Genomic DNA, 21,006 nt, shown 5'->3' with positions numbered 1-21,006 from the left:
ATCAGTGGAGTAATACTGTACCAAATTAAAGCATGAGGGATTTCACAGGAGAAGATTACAAAGCGTGACATCTGCATTAGGGCACACATACATAATCCCTGATCTATCTGATTTTGTTCTGTAACCTGAGAATTACACTGCTGTTTTTTTTATTTTTATATATATATATATTACAGAATTTCTTTCGGAATCAGAAACACATGCTAAATGTGCACACGCTGCATTTCATCAACATTAAAAGTCCACACATTTCATTTCTCAAAAAGTTGGAGGTTGAGAGGCAAGAAGCAGCACCCAGGTTATACAATGTATCTGCCTGTTATCCAAATAACAGTGTTATCCAAATAACTGTTATCCAAATAACAGTGATTTGTTACTCTAAAAATTCAAAATTCTTATAAAACCTGCGAAAGGTAAATGTTTTTTTTTAAATCCTGGGGACCACTTGAAAATATGCATTCATTAGGCATTTTAAAAGTGCAAGAAAAACAAGCTATGCAAGAATATATTTGTATATCTCACACATGCACACAGACACACATTTTGTTTTTTGTAATGAAATGTAATGAAAACCGCCTGAAAAAGCAGCGTCCCACAGCACACTATGCTTTAAACTTGAGCAGCTTTTTCCTCAACAGAAAATGAAACCATTGATTTCAATGGGCCTTCCAATGGCTAACATTGGAAATGTGTTCATAAAACAGGTGAGTTTTGAACAAGTGGTTCACATTTTCATCACCATATCAAAACCTTATGTTTACAATATCTGTATTTTGTCATAAAAAAAATAATCCAGTGAGTTGCTTACTGTTTTGTACTTCAATACTTTTATGGTCAAAGACATTTCATCTTTTGCTATCCAAAATATTGAGAAAAAGATGCATACCCCAGAGCTTAACATACCAGCATCTTGCCTCTTCTTGTTTAGTTGAAGTTAGTCAACATTTGTGGCTCAATACTCTAGAGGCACAACAGCATGCTATTACAACAGATGTCCAGTTATGCCTTCCAGCTTAGCCACTGAATGCAAACATATAGAGAAGGGAAAATATACATCTAGTAACATGCTTCTGGAGACAACAAATCCTTCAGGGATACAGTGTACTATCGTTAGAAGGGGGAGAGGGGAGATATGCTACTGCCACAATACGTTTACCTTGTGTGCAGTTGTGGGAATCAGATTGCACTGATATTAGATTACTTATGGAAGCAAAATGTCAAAAGACGTCCAAAGTATTTTAACTAAGCAGACAGAGTTAGGCTGTGTCTGCAACAGCCCTACTTGTCTACCAGCAGGTACTAATTCCCAACTGCATTCAAGTTGCAGGTTTTGCATTGTGACCCTGGCACATCTGTTATCAGGGCCGAGTAACACTGTAACTTAAGTACAATGCAAGCAACTATGTATCTTTAATGCAGCTAATTACAGGAGCAGGGAAACCTGATTCTTACTGCAAAGCCACATTGTAAGGGGAGGCTTCTCTCTTCACTCTGCCATGGAGATCATACCCACTGATTTGCAGTCAGCTGCCCCACTGAGGTCTGAATGCCATTGATAGGCTCAGCTTCTGCACATATGAACCACATATGAACCACATGCAAACCCAAACATACAGCAGACACATTCACCACAGATGCTGGCACACAGCACTCTGTGTGTCTCTGTAGAGCAGACATAGATGGGTTGTTTTGGGGATGAGCAAACAAGGAGAGCAAACACTGTGTCTTGTTGTTCCTCAGGGAATAATCTTAAGTGTTTCTTTTCCTCCTCACTGAGCCCTCCTTCCCACTTCAATACATTAAGACCTTCTGGCAATGCTCCCACACCAAAGGGAGAAAGGGCACCTGATTTTAGGACACTGCTGGCAGCTGCCGGGTGCAGCCCATTAGTCCTCCACCTGTTTAACTGATTAATCTTGAGATCTTGAACATGCAAGGCATGAACATTATCAGTATGGTTTAGCTCACAAGGCTTTGCTGCTGTATATTATCGTCAACATCGTTTTATTAATTGCCTTTTGTACAATTGTCTCAAAGCAGGGTAAAAGAAAATCAGAAAAGAAAATCCAGCAGATACGTTTAAACAAAACTAAAGCTGTACAAAGTAGATGCTCATGGCGGAGATCCAATTATCTAGCTGCAAAAGCCAGTGTAAGAGGCAGCTCAAATAACTGGACCTTTCATGTGATTGTTTGGTTGTGCAAAATTGCTATTAGAGATTAGTTATCTCAGAACAACCTAGATTAAAATTAGAAAGCTTAGAAGGTGTTACTACATTAGCCATATGTGTTAGATGTGTCATGTGCTAACATTTAGTACATTTGTGCTACTTTAAATATGTGGTTTTAAGATCAAAACTGCAGTTTGTGGTAATATATTGAAAATAAACAGATGGGGGAAAGTATTTGCTTTGAAGCTAAGCACTACATAGCAAGACCAGTCATCTTAAAGCTACTTAATATTATTCATGTGGCAGGCATCATTACTGTTTAGAGAAATAGAAGAAACATTTTACCACTCATGCAGTAGCTCTGCTTGTCCCTTGATTCTGACATGACAGATTTATTCCAATTAGGCTGTGAACTTGCTCTCCCACCCTCTAAAGAATGACCGCTCCACACTTAAAACGGGGGGCGCCCTTTGCGTGGATGCGCGCAGCCCCTACATCTGGAGCGGCTTCAACAGCATAGGCTTGGTTTGCCTTCCCTCAGGTGGGATACCTGGAGGTCTCCGCCTACCTCTGTCAGTTGTCCAATCCCACCTGGGGGAAGCGTTGCCAAGGAGACCAGGCCAGGTAGGGGAGGGATTACCTGCCCACACAATAGAGGGAGGATCTTACCTGGGAATACCCTCTAAAGAAATGTGGTTATTTAGGATTTTCTCATATGTGGTTGGGAGCTACCTTGGGCACACTAAAGCAGGGGTCAGCAAGGCTTACCAGGCATGGGCCGGATCACTCCTGCGGAGATCCTCCGTGGGCCAGGCCGGCGCAGCGTGACACCGGAAATCACTTCTGCGCATGCCCAGATGCCAAAAATCGCGCCTGCACAGAAGCGATTTTCGGCGTCTGGGCATGCGCACAAGCGATTTCCGGTGCTGTGAACATGTGCAGACACGATTTCCGGCGTCTGGGCACAGTGGCGTTGCTTCATGCTCTGGCACCGGGGGAGGCGGATAGCAGGTGGGGGCGGGGTGCGCCGCCCACAGGGGCAGGGAGCGGGGAGCACCGCCTGCAGGGCGGGGCGGCCAGTGCGGGTGGGATGGGCAGCCACGATGGAACCCCACCGGGATCGCGCTGCTGGGGGCGGTGCACTCCCACTGCACTCATCTTCCTCCGCTAGTGCCTGGGCATGCACAGAAGCGATTTCCAGAGCCATGGAAGAGAGTCCCCACACCACACTGTGCCAGTTTAGCGCAGCGCGTGGGGACTCGCCGAGTGGGGACGGCTTGTGGACCGGTTAAATGGCCTCTGTGGGCTGCTTCTGGCCCAAAGGCCTTAGGTTGCTGGCCCCTGCACTAAAGGGTTGGGCGTGTATCACAAATTGCTGTTAAAAGTCTCTAGCTTCAAAGGTGGTTTGCCATGGAGTAGTATGGAAGAGGGCTGCTATTTGAAAAACACAAGCCAAAAACATAAAGAACAAGTTGAATGGTCATTTAGATACTTGCAAATGAAAAGACACACAAACGGATTGCAGAATTCAGCTTCACCACACACTGTATGTTGTGTATCAAAAGAGTGAGCATACCAGGGAGTTCTGGGAAACCAGAGGAGAGTGTGTGCATCAGAGCTTTGCTGCTGCGCCAATGGATAGCTTATTTTCTCCTTGTCCACACCGGAAGTCTACAGCACCAGATCATTTCCCCTTGCATACTAAGAAAACTTCCATTCACTTCTCAGGGATGGCCATTCTCCCTCCACATCCTGTATTGTGTTTATGTAACATTCAACAAAGTATAATCAGAGACAGAGCTATGCCACAGGGCCTTACCACTGCTCAGGACTCCCCAGGGCTGGAAGAATGCTGCTATCCTGGGCTTTCCACCTGGAAAAATACAGACAAGACTGGAAGAATATTGGAAGGACTGGAGTGAGTCCACAAGCCCATACCTAAGGGCCCACATGAGATACTGAGACCCAACAGCCTATAATGTGGAACCACAATCACCGCCAAGCAATAAATTTGGAACCAATTGTGTAGGGAAAGGTTCAACCCAACTTAACTCAAATACATTAACAGCAGATACCAACAGTGTATGTGCCAAATTATACCACCACCCGCCTAAATTAAATATAGCCTATGAAAGCATTGCACAATGGGTAAGCTATGGAATCTGTAAACTGTAGTTAAAAATAGCTTCTATGGTAGGGAAAAAGAAACATTTTTAAAATATGCACAACCATTATGAAAATCTAAATGATATTTGGCTTAATTGTTTGGGCCTATACTTGAGACTGACAGTTTTGAGGTTTTCTCCATTTATTTAAAGATTCTCCATGCAATTAAAGATTAGGGAGTTAAAAGAAAATTTTACCAGCACTTTGGAAAGATACAGCTTGGAAAATCAGCAGGGATCTGTATTTGGAGATGTTCTGAAACTGCTATTTGGTAAGTTATATATGGTGAGACCATTTAATTCCATCGCCCCTAAAATGTTTAAAGGAAGATTGCCTCTGTTTTCCTTCCATTAACAAACATGCAGAACAACATTTTTAAAAAGTCCTCTGTCATTTCATGACAATTCCTCATCACAAAGAAGCAAGGAGTTGGAAATTAAGCTGTTGTAGCATTCTTCTGCCACCTTTGGCACCTGAGATCTATATTTGTGGGACCCACCCTATTATTGTGACTGAAACTTACTTTAAACTGTATTGTATTTTTAAATTGCTATAGCCTGCCTTGGAACCTTATGGTAAAGGGAGGGTAAGAAATAACTGAGTCCAAAGAATTAAATAACAGTAGCCGAATTGCTGCAGTACAGGCAATAACACACAATTACATATGTGTAACTACCTAAATAAGTAGACTCTCCAATCAAAATTAAGAAATTCTTAGCCCCTCCTATTTGAATGGAACAGATTTCAGCATCATTGGGACTTAACCTTAGGCTGACTCAAGCCCATAGCATTTTATCCAAAAGACTGTAATTGAAGCACATAAAATTATGGCTTTGAGAAATACCAAGGTCTGAATTTTATGATGCAACATGGAACACAGCCTGAGGGCAAACAGACCAATCCTCTACAGATGAAGAGAAAACTTGGTGCATTTTGAGAGACAACAGCTGTTTTAGAGTGGTGAACATGGTGTGATTAAAGGCATTGCTGTTTGTCATGGGTACACTCATTTTGTATCTTACACTTATCTCTGCTCAAAGAGGTTGTATCAGGAGATTTTAGTGGTTCAAAATTCTGCAAAGCCAAGTACTGTATGACAATGAGACAAGTGAAACTGCTGTTGTATGACTTTTATTTTCGACTGTTTTAAAAATACTCTGTCTAGTGCTCGCTTCGGCAGCACATATACTAAAAAATACTCTGTCTAATTAGTGTATTCTAGGTCCAGAGAATTTCCTTACCACTTCTGGTTCATGAGTTTTCACTGGTATATGTCAATATATGTGTAAAATGACAAACCACATTAATAAATAAATACTACACTCAAAATAATACTACGAAGTCCATATACCGAACCTTCAAATACTTAAAATGTTGAACATTTATAACATTTTTGTTTAGGCAAGCCTATCTAGACATATACAATTTTTATGTGTTTTACCTCATTTTAACTACTGTTGATTTTAGTCGTATTCCGAATGCTTTTAAGTGCCTGTTTTTAACTTTTTATCATGAATTTCAATAATTTATTTTATATTTTTGTATATTTTATATCAGTTAATATCTTGACCCGGGTCCACTGAATTGAAATTTCAGGCTTCATGACATAGGAAAATGGCCAAGTAAACAGCTATTTTCATGGAGGTGCGTCAAGATATTAACTGATATCTCATATATAGCTATATAATCCCTAGTGTAGTAAGATAAGACCTTTGGAGCAGGCATTTTTTAAAAAAGTTTTTTTTATGAACCACCCTAGTAGGGCAGTAATTGTTCCTTGATAATTTGCCACCCACCCTCCATGATGGCACCTGGGGCGGTTTGCCCCCCACCCCACCCCCACCCCACCCCCCTTCCCTACACCCCTGATTTGTGTTACTTGTTCTTTGGCACCAGCACAGTGAAAACTTTTAAACAAACAAGAGCACAATGTGTTAATGGAGACATTCCATAGCAGTCAAGGATAAAATCAGTTTTCACGTGCCAGGGTTGCCGTATTTCATCTTCTGGCCAAAGTTGCTGGGGGTTTTTTTTAGTTTTGCCCAAAGTTGTTGAGAAAAAGAACTATTTTTGAGCTATTTTTAAGGGAAATTGGCAAAAACAACACTGCTGACACGGGTTGCCATACATCCGGATTTTCCTGGACATTTTGCCAATTTCTGCCCAGACATTGCTTCTGACTGCAGTATTCTGGGTATGTCCAGGAAATTTGGGACACATGGCAACCCTATCAAATGCAATCCCAATTAGTTGGATCCTATCGATAGCAACTACAAAACTACTCAAAGGACAAAAAAAAATTCATCTCTCCCTCTGCTGAAGCCCCCTGCACCCCTTGAAGGGCTCCCTAGGAAAGTCTTTTTTATGGTGTAGAGCAGTGGTTCCCAAACCTTTTCAGGCAACAGCCCCTTAGTTCCATAAACTAATTCCCAGTACCCACTACCCTACCATATAAAAAGCATTACAGTGGTGCCTCGCAAGACGAAAAGAATCCGTTCTGTGATTCTCTTCGTCTAGCGGTTTTTTTGCCTTGCGAAGCAAGCCCATTGTAGGATTAGCGGATTAGGGCTATTAGCGCTATTAGCGGCTTTTAGCGGCTTATCAGATCAGCTGATAAGCATCTTAGCGGCTTAGAAAAGGGGGGGGAGGAAAAAAACCCAGCAGGAACTCGCAAGACATTGTCATCTTGCGAAGCAAGCCCATAGGAGATTCGTTTTGCGAAGCACCTCCAAAACGGAAAACTCTTTCGTCTAGCGAGTTTTCCGTCTTGCGAGCCATTCGTCTTGCGGGGCAACACTGTATTCCAAATAGCAGTTGGCACAACCCACTAAGGAAGATAACCACACGGTAAAATTTAAAACAATAACAACTAATTGAATATTTATTAAATGTCCAGTTAAAACTTTTTAGTTTAATTAATTCAACAAACTGATGAACTTGATACCAGCTTTTCACAGTCTGATAGGCGCCCCATGCCTCCCCCTTGTCTCTTAGTGCCCCCATCACTGTTCCCCGGAGGGAAGTGCAGCCTACTTTGGTAAGCGCTGGTGTAGAAAGCAGCAGCTAGAGAAACTGTTGGCCTCCCTGCTTGAATGATAACAGTACCCCCACACCCACTCATACTGGGACACAGCTGGATCCAAACCAGAAAGGCAAAATGCTGGTTAAAAGTATGAAACCATTATTCTGCTAATGAGCTTTATTCACAAAGAAATCATTTTTAATGACAATGCTATTTCCGCAGCCACACTTACGATAGATTTCCCACAAGCCAACTAAATCATGTATTCCTTTGACGCCTTCAGCACAAAGGCTTTTAGAAGTATTTACTGTGAAGCTCAGTCCAAAGTTATGATGGCAGGAATGTTTTACAGAATAATTTTGTGCCCTTCTCATGTCAGGTTTCCTGAACAGGCAAAATAAATTATTGCATTTCATTAAGTATAGCCTAAGTATTTCTAAAGGTAAAAGTGAATAACAGAACAGTACTCATAAGCAATTTCACACTGGGAAGATTATGATAGTCTTTTCCTGATGGAACAACACCTACCCTAATTAATCACATTTTCCTATTAAGCAGAAGACAAAGAACGAAATGAGGCATCTCTGCTGCAAAACACTATAAAATCTATGCATTTGGATAATAAGAAAATTGCTCTAACAGAATTTCTGGCATAAAAGTAGGTAGGACAAAATATAACAAGCACAGTTATTGGCATGCCAATAAAATTCAGTTAATGGCTAGAAAGTAAGAGGAATCAAGGGTGGCCTGTATATTTTAAAATAAAAACCTTAAGCAAATCATACATTAAAAAACCCAAATATATTGAAAACATTTTTATTTTGCTTTCAAAAAATTTGTATGTCGCTTGACTGTAATAAAAACTCAAAGCAATTTAACAAAATAGTACCACTCCAAATGTAAAATGATTCCAGATATCCCTCCCTCATAAGAGTTGCAATGATCAAGCTTTTTCAGATACAGTACATTGCACATCCCATCTTTTATTTGAGTATGCACAAAGATCTACTACAGAGGTGATCTAGTTCTAGTCTAGATTGTTGTGACTGGTGACATTTCTGAACTAGTGAAGTTTTCTCAGTACAAATTCTTTCAAGCAGATACCTCACTATGGGAAAATGGCACTGAAAAGTTAACATGTGAGGACTTCCTGGCATAGAATCATAGAACTGTAGAGCTGGAAGGGACCCCGAGGGTCATTTAGTCCCAACTTCCTGCAATGCAGGAATCTCAACATGCAGTCTCCCATCCAGTTTGAAACCATAACAGACCCTTCTTTGCTTTGTAAATGTGCTAGCAGTTTTATTGCTACACCACTATCACCATCATCATCACGAGCACCAGCAGATACAAAATTAGACCCTAGACACTATGCAAATGGCAGTGGTGCTGAGATTGCGACCATTTTACACTCCATGTGTATAATTCTGCAAGTCATTCATTCAATGCATTCTATAGTGTGAGGTGGCTTTCCCAGTCACCAAGACCATGTTAAGAACTAGGCTGTGGGACATAGATCACCAGGAACTAATCTCAGCTGCGGAAAAAACATGTTCCCCTCTTTTTTCCCGACTCTCTTGGGCGCAGGAATTTCATCTTAATTATTTACAATTTTTGTTTAACCCGCAAGAAAGAAGGGCCTTTTCGCTGGCTAGGTTCAATTCTAATCCTTCTAACCTCCTTTGGGGTAGGTTTGCAGGTTTGGCAGAGATAGGAGACAGGATCTGCCCATGCGATGCCAACCTGGTGGAAACTCCAGCTCACATGGCCCTTAAGTGTAAAATGTATGATAATCTCCCCAACAATGTCTAGACCATCTATATATTGCAACACGGAAACCAGAGACGGAGGTTATGCGCTTCTTATTACAGGGGAGAGACCAGGAGCTCACCTAGACAGTAGCTAAGTTCCTCTATTTGATTTATGCTACAGGATCCTGCCCTTGCTGGAAACCCACAGAGATGAGGTGGATTTCTCGCCTCTTCTGCCCTTTGGCGGGTGACTGTGCCGTTGGGGTTGCGACGAGATCGCACTGGCCTATCTATTCTGAATGTATTCTGAATGTTTTTATGTGATGCCAACGTAGTCACTTTACTTGACTATAGTATGAGAGATGCTGTAGTAGGTTTTTGCCTGCACTGACAGGGCTGGGCTAAATAACCTTTGAAGTCCCTCTTAGAGGAAACACTTATATTTTGGAATCTCCAGCAAATACGAAGGAGGGATCACCCACATAGTTACAAAACAGCCCATGCATTACGATTTATTTCTGAGGGCCAGCTCTCTAGCCTATCACTGAAAGATGCTAAACTGATGGGCACCAGAAGCTGCTTATTAAAAGTGGCGGCCCCAAATCTAGGAAATGTAAACACACTTTTATTTCAATCTGCATTTTATTTACTGCTGGGCTTTGCGTTCATTTGTAATGTTCACTTGAAGGGGTGTGTGGACTTCCCATACGCAATTGGCTGTGTAAACAGGATGCTGGACTAGAAAGGTCTACGATCTGATCCAGGAGATCTTTAGTTTCCTTTGTTCTTATGAAATTGATGATTTGATTTTAATATTTAATTAAATGTTAATATGTAATATTAATGATTTATTATTTTATTAACTGTACTTTGAGGGCTTTTGTGTTCTGTAAGGCAGTTTAGAAATCTTTTTATAAAGAAAATAAATAAATGTTAAATGTTACTGTCATTTTATAGTCCACCGTACTAAGCATAAATGTTAACTTTGTGCGCACAAAGCTCACCAATGCCATATCTATGTTATGATATGAAATAGTTTTTATGGAACAATAGCAACTCTATTATTGAATTGTACACTTTTTAAACAACTTTAAAGCAGTAAGAGGACTTTGAACCAATTAATCCACTGTAGATACTGAAGGAAACTGAGTGAATACTTTTGTCTGTCAGTAGCAATGGCATCTTTCATCCATCTACATTTGCTGCTTCAGCCAACATGGAATCTGCATTACCACTTGACAAATAAATCTAGAAATTTATAATTAAATTTAGTTAAAGACGTTTATTGAACCATTTAGCTTTCCCCCAATGTAATCAATTAATCATCATTTTAAAAAAAAACACCAACATGAAGGGAAATGAATTGTAGAAGTATTCTACAATTTTCATGCACACTAAGATTGTTGTTCTACCCTAGGGTTGGGCTTTAAAGGTGTTACCTCCAATTTATGCGGTGGCCAGGAGTGCAACAGTTAAACCTAGAAATGTCTGATTTGGCTGCAGTGACACACCTTAGTTTCATCCCATTTGGGCAGACAGTTGACGGGGACTGGTCACAGGGAGTAGATGACTCCCTTGTTACAACAGCTTCACTGGCTACCAGTCTGTTTCTGGGCACAATTCAAAGTGCTGGTCATGAGATTTAAAGCTCTATATGGCTTTAGGTCCTGGTATCTGAAAGCCTGTATTCTCTCATACAAATGTACCTGGGCTCTGAAATATTTGGGGGAGGCCCTTCTCTCAGTCTCACTACCCTCACAGGCACACTTGGGGGGGGCATGGGTAAAGGCCTTCTTGGTGGCTGTCCCAAACTTTGGTTCCTCGTCCTTTTGTCATCAGATGAAAACCCTTCATCTGACCGTAAAAATGACAATAAAGATATTATTATTATTATTATTATTAAAAGGCTAGTGTTTGTTTTGTTTTTTCTTGTTGCTATTATCTGTAGCTTCAAACAGATCTTTTTTATATTGTTTTAATCATATTAGCTTTTAATTACTTTTTAATGATTATCTTTTCTATGTTTTAAGTTTTTTCTGTTGTATCTTTAAACTGCCTTGAGTCCCCATCTGGGAAAACATCAGGGTATTTATTATTATTATTATCATCATCATCATCATCATCATCATCATCATCATCATCATCATTTATTAGACTAAAGCAGTGCAGTCCAAAATATGATATGCCATTCTATATTTCTAGAAACATATTTCAATTCTCAAAGGGATCCATGTTCCTGACTGGCCCTTAACAACAACAGAGGACTGATGAGATTGCAGAGAATAAAACTTTAAAATGCTTATTGAACATATTTCCCGATCTTAGTCATGTTTACTCAGCAGTAAAAGCCATTGATTACAGTCTGATTTATTTTATATGGATATGCTTAGAATTGCATCCTTAGACTGTGTTTTGCCTAGATTCTGAGAAACAATTCATGAAAAAGATAAACGATCCCTTTCTGGAAATTAGCAATTAATTTGCCAAAAGGCAAAATGTTAATCCTGTCAAGAATTAAACAAATTCACACAGCTTTGTGTTTTACAGATTTTCTACTTTAATTAAAAGAAGATTAAAATGGTTTCTTACAAAATCAGGGTTCATTATGTACCTATCTGTGCTGTGTAGTGGAATGAATTCATAACAAGCATTTTTCATTTAAGAAGAGGTCTGTGCGCTGTTTCACTAAGGAAGGCCATACAGTGTTTTCGTCTAACTGTTCTGAACTTCCACCTGCAGCAAAAACCTTTCCTAGTCTAAAACTTGTAGAGGTGTAGGTGAAGTGTCTTTCTTTCACTCTTCAAATGACTTATTTAACATTGTTGATGCTGACAGAGTAAGAACAGAAAGTTGTTCAGTTCACTAATGTCACAGTAGTCTAAAGCAGTACTGGACCAAGTTGCAGAAAAGTATGGAGTACTAGGGAAACAACAGAATTGAAATGTCAAGGTTCAAAGATTATGAACCCTCCCCCCATAATCTGGTTACTATTCTGTTAAATTAAACTATATCATTATTCCATTCACATCATAGGCATTACATTACATTCATAGCGCAAATCAGCTAAGTGGTCTTGAAGTCTTCAAATTAAACGTTACAATCTTCAAGAGGTTGATGAAATCTGTAGTTTTAACACAGCTTTAATTTAGGCTGTATTTTAAAAATTCAGAACACTATAAGCCCATGTGGGTGATCATTCTACTATCCTTTTGCAGCTGGTGTGTGATAAAATTCTCTTTACCACTTGGTGAGAGGAGACACATGATCAAACTATTCAAGGATGAGACAGTATAGACTCAGGGCTCATCCAGACTTTCTTTTGCTCCCCAACCATTTTCCAGGTGTTTTTGTTTTGTCTTGTCCCAAAGTTTCCCCCAGGGGAAATCTGAATTGAATCAGAGCAAATAGCAAAAAAAACGGATTTAAAGCCCAGACCTGTACCTAGAAACACAGCTCAAAAGGAAGTCTGGATGAGCCCCCAGTTAATGGCTGTAAATGAGGTAGTAGTAGAAATAAGAACTGAAAGAAATTACTCTTTTACTATTCACATAAGGCTCCTGTGTGGTAAAATCATCTTTATAACTTGACAGGTTGATAAAGGCAAGCAAATTACTCAAAAATAAGAAAGCTCATCTCAAGGTAGTTGGGTCATCTGTATGGACTTACTTTCATAAAGCAATGTAGCCCAGGAAGAAAGATAGACTATGAGACACTTCAGCTTTTGGATGTGTGGAAAAGGAAAAGGGGATGCTAAAATGATTAATGTATAAAACAACAAAAGTGCATGGCAAACATGTAAGAATTAATTTGAAACACTAAGCTCATTGTATTTAGGAGTTAAAACAATGGTTAAATTTGAATGATTTTCTGTCACGTCCTCATACCGGAGCAGCTAATAGATAACCCATTGTGTGACTAATCTCTCATCACCCTCAATAATCTATACCAACAGTCGCCACTAATGAAGAGAACTGGAGAACTGGAGATCTATTTTCTAGGAATGATGTTATCGTAGCAAAGTCAGTCAGTATAACCAGTGCCTTTTTTCTAGAAAAATAGGTGCCAGTACTCACCATGAAGTTGTCACAGTATGTGCCATACTTTTTAACAACAACAAAAAAGAGGTGTCAGTACTGCATACCTTTGAGTACCCTCTGAAAATAGCACCAAGCATAACACCAATACTGAAATAAAGGAGTTTAAAATAAGTTAAGGTCTGCAGAGCCAAATCTGTTCCAATCATGAGCCTGAAACTGATAATTATAAAAGCATTTGTTACTGGGCTTTTAAGGGAAAAGGGACCTCTTACACATACAGTGGTACCTCGGGTTACAGATGCTTCAGATTACAGACTCCGCTAACCCAGAAATACTACCTAGGTTAAGAACTTTGCTTCAGGATGAGAACAGAAATCGTGCGGCAGTAGCGCTGCGGCAGCGGGAGGCCCCATTAGCTAAAGTGGTACCTCAGGTTAAGAATGGATGTCCGGAATGAATTAAGTACTTAACCCGAGGCACCACTGTATCTATTCAGAAGCACTCCAGTCACTCTGTACTAGCTTTGTTTGATCTCAGTGATATCACCACATAGCCAAACCTGAATGGGTGTATGAAGATAGTTTAGGGTGAGGAGACATCTGTTGGGAAGTGTGCATGCATATGTCATTTTGACTACACATTAAAAAGCCCTGAACTCCTGAACTGGCATTATGCCTGTTCTGATGGAAAAATAAGTAAGAGGAGTAAAGCTAGCATAGAATGACTCTTGAGAGAGCCAGGGGTGACAGTGAAGAGGATGAAGAAGGAAAACAAAGCATGAATCATTATAGTGGTACCTCGGTTTACGAACTTAATCCATTCCAGAAGTCCGTTCTTAAGCCAAAGCCATTTTTAAAATGGCTCGCTTTCCCTTATGAGGCCTCCTGCCACCTGTGCCCTTCCGCCGTTCAGCTTCCACTTGTAGACGGAGGTAAAGTTTGCTAACAGGAACACTACTTCCGGTTTTGCGGCATTCGTATACCAAATACAGTGGTACCTCAGGTTACATACGCTTCAGGTTACAGACTCCGCTAACCCAGAAATAGTGCTTCAGGTTAAGAACTTTGCTTCAGCATGAGAACAGAAACTGTGCTCTGGCAGCGCGGCGGCAGCAGGAGGCCCCATTAGCTAAAGTGGTGCTTCAGTTTAAGAACGGACCTCCAGAATGAATTAAGTACTTAACCTGAGGTACCGCTGTAGTTCGTAAACAGGGCTGTTCTTAAACCGAGGTACCACTCTAATTAGAAAATAGCACCAAGTTTCAGAAAGTTCATGTTTTGTTCCAAGACCTACAATTCCAGCTATATGATTGCCTAAGACTTTGAGATACAACCTGTTTGTAGAAATAATCTATGCTATTTTCTATGGCAGTTTGCAGAGAGTAAGTCATCAGTTGTTTACCTGCATACTTTTGTGTCAAAAGCTGAGAGAGACACTGGGTAGATAGCCATAAATGAGGTCATGCTTCATTCATACTATGGTAATTCTAACATAACACAGCACTGAAATGTTGTGGGACGAATCAGCAATAAATGAGGATTCCTATCAGTAAGTGCTCCTACAAGCATTAAGGCACAATTATATATCTATAGCTCCAGAGTAGTTACACTCCTCAATAGAGGTGTAAAATAATTATGATGCCAGGTATTTGTACCTTGGGTTACAGATGCTTCAGGTTGCATTTTTCCGGGTTACGGACTGCCAAAACCTGGAAGTACTGGAACAGGTTACTTCCGGGTTTCAGCAGTCGTGCATGCACAGAAGTGCTAAATTGTGCTTTGCGCATGTGCAGAAGCTCCGAATCACAACCCGCACATGCACAGACGTGCCGCTGCGGGTTGCGAACGCTGCGGGTTGCGAACGTGCATCCCGCACAGATCACGTTCGCGACCCAAGCGTCCGCTGTATCCTAGGCTTCCATCAAAAAACTCATAATGACATACAAAAAAGTTGCCCTTCATTTTTATCCTAATAATCCAGATGGGTGAGCAAGGATTCAACTGGATCTCAGCATTCAGGGTCTAATACTTTATCTGCCACTATCACTGGCTCTCTTTACTCAACAGACAAGAAGGGAATATGTTATCTTATTTATTTAATACAGTGGTGCCTCGCAAGACGAAAAGAATCCGTTCTGTGATTCTCTTCGTCTAGCGGTTTTTTCGTCTTGCGAAGCAAGCCCATTGACGGATTAGCGGATTAGCGCTATTAGCGCTTTTAGCGGCTTTTAGCTGATAAGCGGCTTAGCGGCTTAGAAAAAGGGGGGGGGGAAACCCCAGCAGGAACTCGCAAGACATTGTCGTCTTGCGAAGCAAGCCCATAGGAAATTCGTTTTGCAAAGCACCTCCAAAACGGAAAACTCTTTCATCTAGCGAGTTTTACGTCTTGCGAGGCATTCGTCTTGCGGGGCACCACTGTATAAAGCAAACTTATTCACTTTGTAGGCCCAGAGCAAAAGGCTGTTTATTTATGAACAAGCTGAAACAACAACAACAGAACATGAAAGTAACCACAAGAACAAGCTAAATGGTGGAGCCTTATCTCCAACCCATACTAACTAGAGACAATGTTTAACTCTCTTATTACTACAGAATAAGACACCGCTTCTACTTATGGTTGCTGGGAATGAAGCATAGGAAAACTTTGGGTCAGTGACTTTGTTATCAGTATTCATTTGATGAGTATCATCATGGTCTCAGTTCCTGTAACTACTGTAAAGGGTATCCAAGGTTCCTGATCCACTGGCAGGAGAGACTTCCACTTGTTGAACAGCACTTTCCCTTCCTCTCTCCCGCAGCCTCCTGCACACCCTCAAAATCAGATCCAAATGGCTGGGGGGGGGCCTCTGGAGCAGATTTTCAGGAAGCACAGTGGGAGGAGAGGAAGGCTAAGTTCCAGTGTGTGAGAGGAGTTCCAACAGTGGAGTTTTGGATACAACCCACTGTTTTCTAGCATACTGCAGAATACCACTCTGTCTTAAAGTCTTACACCTAGAAGCATTATTGTGGGGGGAAAGACGACAATATTTATATTACTTTTGGTTGCGCTACCACAGGTTTACCACAGTTTAGCTTCTAGCTCAAAGAGGAAAAGATATTTGGGAAGAGAAACGCCAATTATTTCTTTTCTAGGTGAATACATCAAACACAAAAAGGCACATTAAGATATAAGACATGGTAAAGCAGAGTTTCCACTGGGATTCCACTAGAGCACACAGAATGTATCTAAATGCAGAGATTACTATCCAGCATTAAAAACAACACCTGAGGTCATTTGTACTGCTCAGAGTACAGTGGTGCCTTGGGTTACAGACGCTTCAGGTTACAGACTTCGCTAACCCAAAAATAGTACCTCAAGAACCTTGCTTCAAGATGAGAACAGAAACCGCACAGCGGCGGCAGCAGAAGGCCCCATTAGCTAAAGTGGTACCTCAGGTTAAGAACAGTTTCAGGTTAAGAACAGACCTCCAGAACGAATTAAGTTCTTAACCCAAGGTACCAGTGTATGCCTTTTGAATCAGAAACTTAGCAGCCAAGCTATCTTAACAATTCAAACAGCATGACTAGCCAGAAGGTATTATTTTTCTTAGTTTAATAAAGAATAACCCAAAGGATTCTGAAGTAAGAGCCCAATGATGGAACCAGTCAAAGCTACAACACTCCAACTCTTCAGACTTTTGACAGTACATCCTGAGAGAGAGAGCATACGATCTTCAAAGCGACACAAAAGAGCCAGAGTTTTGCTCACTGTGCCAGCAGTTCCAATGCAGCAGTTATGCTCCCACTGCCGGAATATATTTTAAAAACCAGCAGGATTATTACGGCAACTCTCTGAAGACATGGTATCTTTCAAGTATATCTCCCCCTCCCTTCTATCAAAGGAGACATCTATATGAATAATTAATCTTGCATGCATCAAAGACACGCACTGGAAAATTCTGCTCAGTCTAGTGAGTTTGCAGTAGTGATAAATTTGGCCCAATAAGTCTGCTTCTCTTGTCATACCTGGAGGTGCCAGATGTGATTTATTTACAATTACAGGTAAAACAAGGGGGCTAAATGACTAAGCAGCCTGTTTAAACATGAAAGTCAAGCAATTTGCTAGCTTAGACTCCAGTTCCTTCCAGTTTAAAAGCTTACGTAATGTTTACATATACTTTTTCTTCTTTAACATTTCTGTCAGAACTGGACACAATTTCCAAGCATGGTTATCCCTTCTTGGAAGATAACACTTGATAAAGGATGATAGCTGCAGTGGTTCTCCCTAAATGGAAGACTTTACGATTTGGGGGTGGGTACAATAGGAGCCATGGGGATATGGGAAAAAAAGAACACAGGGAAGATAAGGTGGCAGAGATGTCACTCCCCCACACCCACACCAAGAATCCTGCTACCCTAAGAGTTATTGGTGGTGATGGATGCTTCCAATTTTGGGGGAATACAATGGATATCTTATGGAAGCACACTGACTTACTTAAGGTATAGGTGACGTGTGAGGAACCCATATGTGCTGTACTACAACTCCCATCAGCCTTAGCTAGCATAGCTAATGGCCAGGGATAATGAGAGCTGTAGTTCAGGAACATCTGGAGAGCCAAAGGTTCCTCCTGCCAATTATTAATCCATGTGAATGACAAGCACAAAGCACTGCGATTAAAACCATCCTCGCGAACTCTGGTTCCCCAGTCAGCTTGTTTCAGTTTTTCAGTAAAAACAAAATGGCTGTATGGTTTTTGGACATCCAAAGCCACAGAACCACTCAGATGATTAAGAAGTCCCTGGGCTGCTTTGAGATGTCGTTAACAGAATAATATAACTCCAAAACATAAGTTCTGTCCCTATATCACCCCAATTCACCTCGTAATTCAGGGTGCAGAAAGAACAGGTGCACACCCCTCTTCTGGGGTGCAATTCTTCTACACTCTAATGATATTTTCTCTCCCTCTTATTTTAGAGGGATATACTGTATGCATCCAGATTCACTTTAGGAAAAAGATGCCCCTCAAAATTTTGGTAAACACCACTCTAAGATATAGTGTCTTAGGTTTTCAAGCATAATATGATTGTGTTTTATTTTAGATCAGCTCTCTTAGTAAACAAGCACACACCTATAATTATAATCAGCAAAACACATGGCACTAGTATCAGTAAGTACAGAGAAACATCAGACCAGACTATCCAAGAAATACAGTTTAGGTTTGTTCCTTTAATGAATAATGAATCACTAATACAAGACTTTTTGGATATTCTCCAGCAGACCATTCCTCACTGACAATACCAGTGGGAAAGCCAGCAACAATGTCAAAACAACCTTAAGTAGTGTTGACTTTGTGTGTTCAGTTAGAATATCAAGTTCTACAAACAATTGACAATTAAGAGTGCAATTCTATACATGTCTACTCAGAAGCAAGCCCCACTAAATTCTATGAGACACAAACTAGGTACTTGTGAGTAATATTTCGTGTTTACTCAGTAAGTTTGGCAAATGCAATTCAAAGTATCACATGTCTGTTAAGACACACTGCAGATGAAGAATTCTTTTTTAAAAAATGAAGTGCTACAATAAAAGTGCTGCCACAAATAGCATTTGCTCTCTTTTTATTTTTTATATAATTCGAATATTAAAGTGCTCATCGTGCTTATGGCCTAATCCTAAGACATGCTGTGGCAGCATAAGCGTACTTAGGAGAACATGTACCAATGGCTATGCCATTGCACTGCTGAAAACACAGAATGCCAGCTTTGCAGGAGCTTTGTGTCAGTGAAAATGCTTAGGGATACATTGTTAAATAATGCACAGGAAAGATCTTTCTACCTTTAAGACTTTCAGACTTCAACAAAAATAAATATGGGACACCAGATAAACAATTCCATCCTTACCCAACCACCCTAGTTTTCCAAAGCCAGCTATCGGTTTTCTAGGGCTTATGTCAAAAAGCAATAAAAAGGGGGGGGGAGAGAAAGAAAGAAAGAAAAAAGGAATCCCCTCTCCAACCTCACATGTAGTATATTTTTTATATGGTAATTGTGTTTCTAGATCATCTTTTGTTTAGACAGTGTCACCTTACACTATCAACATAAATGTGATCACAGCACACACGTGTGTAAACATACACAGAGGAAATAATGCAGGAAAGCAAACACATCCTATGCTTTCAGATTTTATGTAACTTTATAGCTTTATCACTTGAGTTGTTTTTTTATGGCTTCGGCTGTGTTGTCACCAGCCAGGAATGTTTCAGTCCAAAGCACAAAGTTTCTCTCAATCACTATGCAGGCAACTCCCCATTTACTCGGGGCACACTCTTAAGTGAAACACCACCAGGAAAGCCTGAAAATATCCTCTAAACCCATGGAAACCCTTGAAAAACAAGCAGGACTTACCAGACTCCCTCCAAACCTCCTTGCTCAAACTCCAACTCTGAACAGGTCTCAATGGTCAGTGCAAGGGCTCATGGGATTGCAAAGGCTCATAGGATTGCCAGGTGAGCTTTCGTTGCCCTTTCTGGGCTCTTTCAGGGCCATTAGTGTCACTTCTGGGTTCGGTGTGATGTGTGCATGCATCAATAGGACACGTAAATTGGTTGTTGCCTGCAGAAGGTGTGGGGAATGCCAAAATACTCCCTTGCCTCACTCTCATCTTTACCAAGCTGCCTTCTTCACTAAGCTCTTCTAGGGACAAGTCTTTTCAGCATCATTTAAAGCCACTGCCCTTATGATAAGAGTTTTTGTACTAGAACAGCAGTCCCTCAATTATGCTGCGCTGCACAAGGGCTAAAGTGTACAAGCAAATGGAGTAACCCTTATGTACAAACATTCTGTATATCCACAGAAACTCTTCCTGCTAAATCTCTAAACCATAGAGGTTAATGCAACCATCTCAACTATTTATATCATCTAATGCCGATAATTAATTCAAACAGCTGAACACCTTTTGTACTTGAAGGAGAGATTTGAAAAATGGCATCCAAATTGCTTAAAATGCATTGCAGTTTCACTTTTTTTTCCTTAGTAAGGCAAGTTCCTTGATGCCGTTTGTTACATTTGGGATATTATTTCAGAGAGGCTTTTGAAAAAGTGTAATTTATCACTGCCAAGCCTGAAAAATGTTAACAATTGTATCTCTAATGTAATCTCAATTTTTACAAGGCAGTTTACAATCTCCATGCCTTACAGGCATTGGGGTGTGGGAAATTGCATCTTTCAGTTATATTGTTTAATGTGCAGACTGCCATCTTAAACTAAGTTAAACTAAACTTGAACCATTGAAAGATAGAGGTACTGTATATGAGTCTGGAAGATTAGCCAGTTGCCTGATCTGGGATGGGTTGTACTCTGTAATTTGTAATTTGAGGGTGTTCCTGGATCCATATTTGAACCTGATCCAGAAACTGCATGTAACAAGTTGATCACGTTCTGTAGGTAAGGCCTCATCTTTTTATTTCAGCAGTAAGTCAGTAGGTTTTCTGATTTTATGGTTAACTGCAACAAATTTTACCTTTTTTATAGAATCATAGAATTGTATTTTGTAACCTTACTGCATACTATTTCGCGCAATATGTAAATGGTTGGAATAAATAAATCTTATAGCATTTAACTGGCTCAGAGAACTTGCGTACTGGGTTTGAAAAAGCTAGACAGTAAATGGGCAGGAGTATGAATTCAATGGGTGAGAAGATCAGTTGAACACAGAGAAGCATTCCTTATTTGTTCGAGGCCTGTGATGATGTTTACATATGCACTATTGTATGAGTATGGCTCAAAGTGTTCATAAATGAACACGAGGAGTATTTTCGAGGCGGTTATAGAATTTGGTAGAAAACCTGATTTTGAAAATTTCAGTTTGAAAGATTGTTCGCAC

The 21,006-nt window shown here is 40.4% G+C and overlaps 1 protein-coding gene across 17 annotated transcripts in view; it reads right to left on the bottom strand.

Annotated features, from left to right (window-relative positions):
• The window catches only part of MAGI2 (membrane associated guanylate kinase, WW and PDZ domain containing 2), a 621,598-nt gene that overhangs the window by 565,662 nt on the left and 34,930 nt on the right, over positions 1–21,006 (bottom strand). For 12 of the 17 annotated variants that reach the window (XM_082239441.1, XM_082239452.1, XM_082239456.1 and 9 more), the window contains exon 2: positions 3,990–4,043. The exons of the other annotated variants lie outside the window; for them this stretch is intronic. In XM_082239441.1, coding sequence (XP_082095567.1) covers positions 3,990–4,043 — 54 coding nt within the window. The remainder of the gene's footprint in view (positions 1–3,989; positions 4,044–21,006) is intronic. 17 annotated transcript variants of the gene reach the window in all.

Source organism: Podarcis vaucheri (genome assembly GCF_965113315.1).
Source record: "Podarcis vaucheri genome assembly, chromosome: 10".
Taxonomy (NCBI): Eukaryota; Metazoa; Chordata; class Lepidosauria; order Squamata; family Lacertidae; genus Podarcis; species Podarcis vaucheri.
This window is presented reverse-complemented; position numbering and strand designations above follow the sequence as displayed.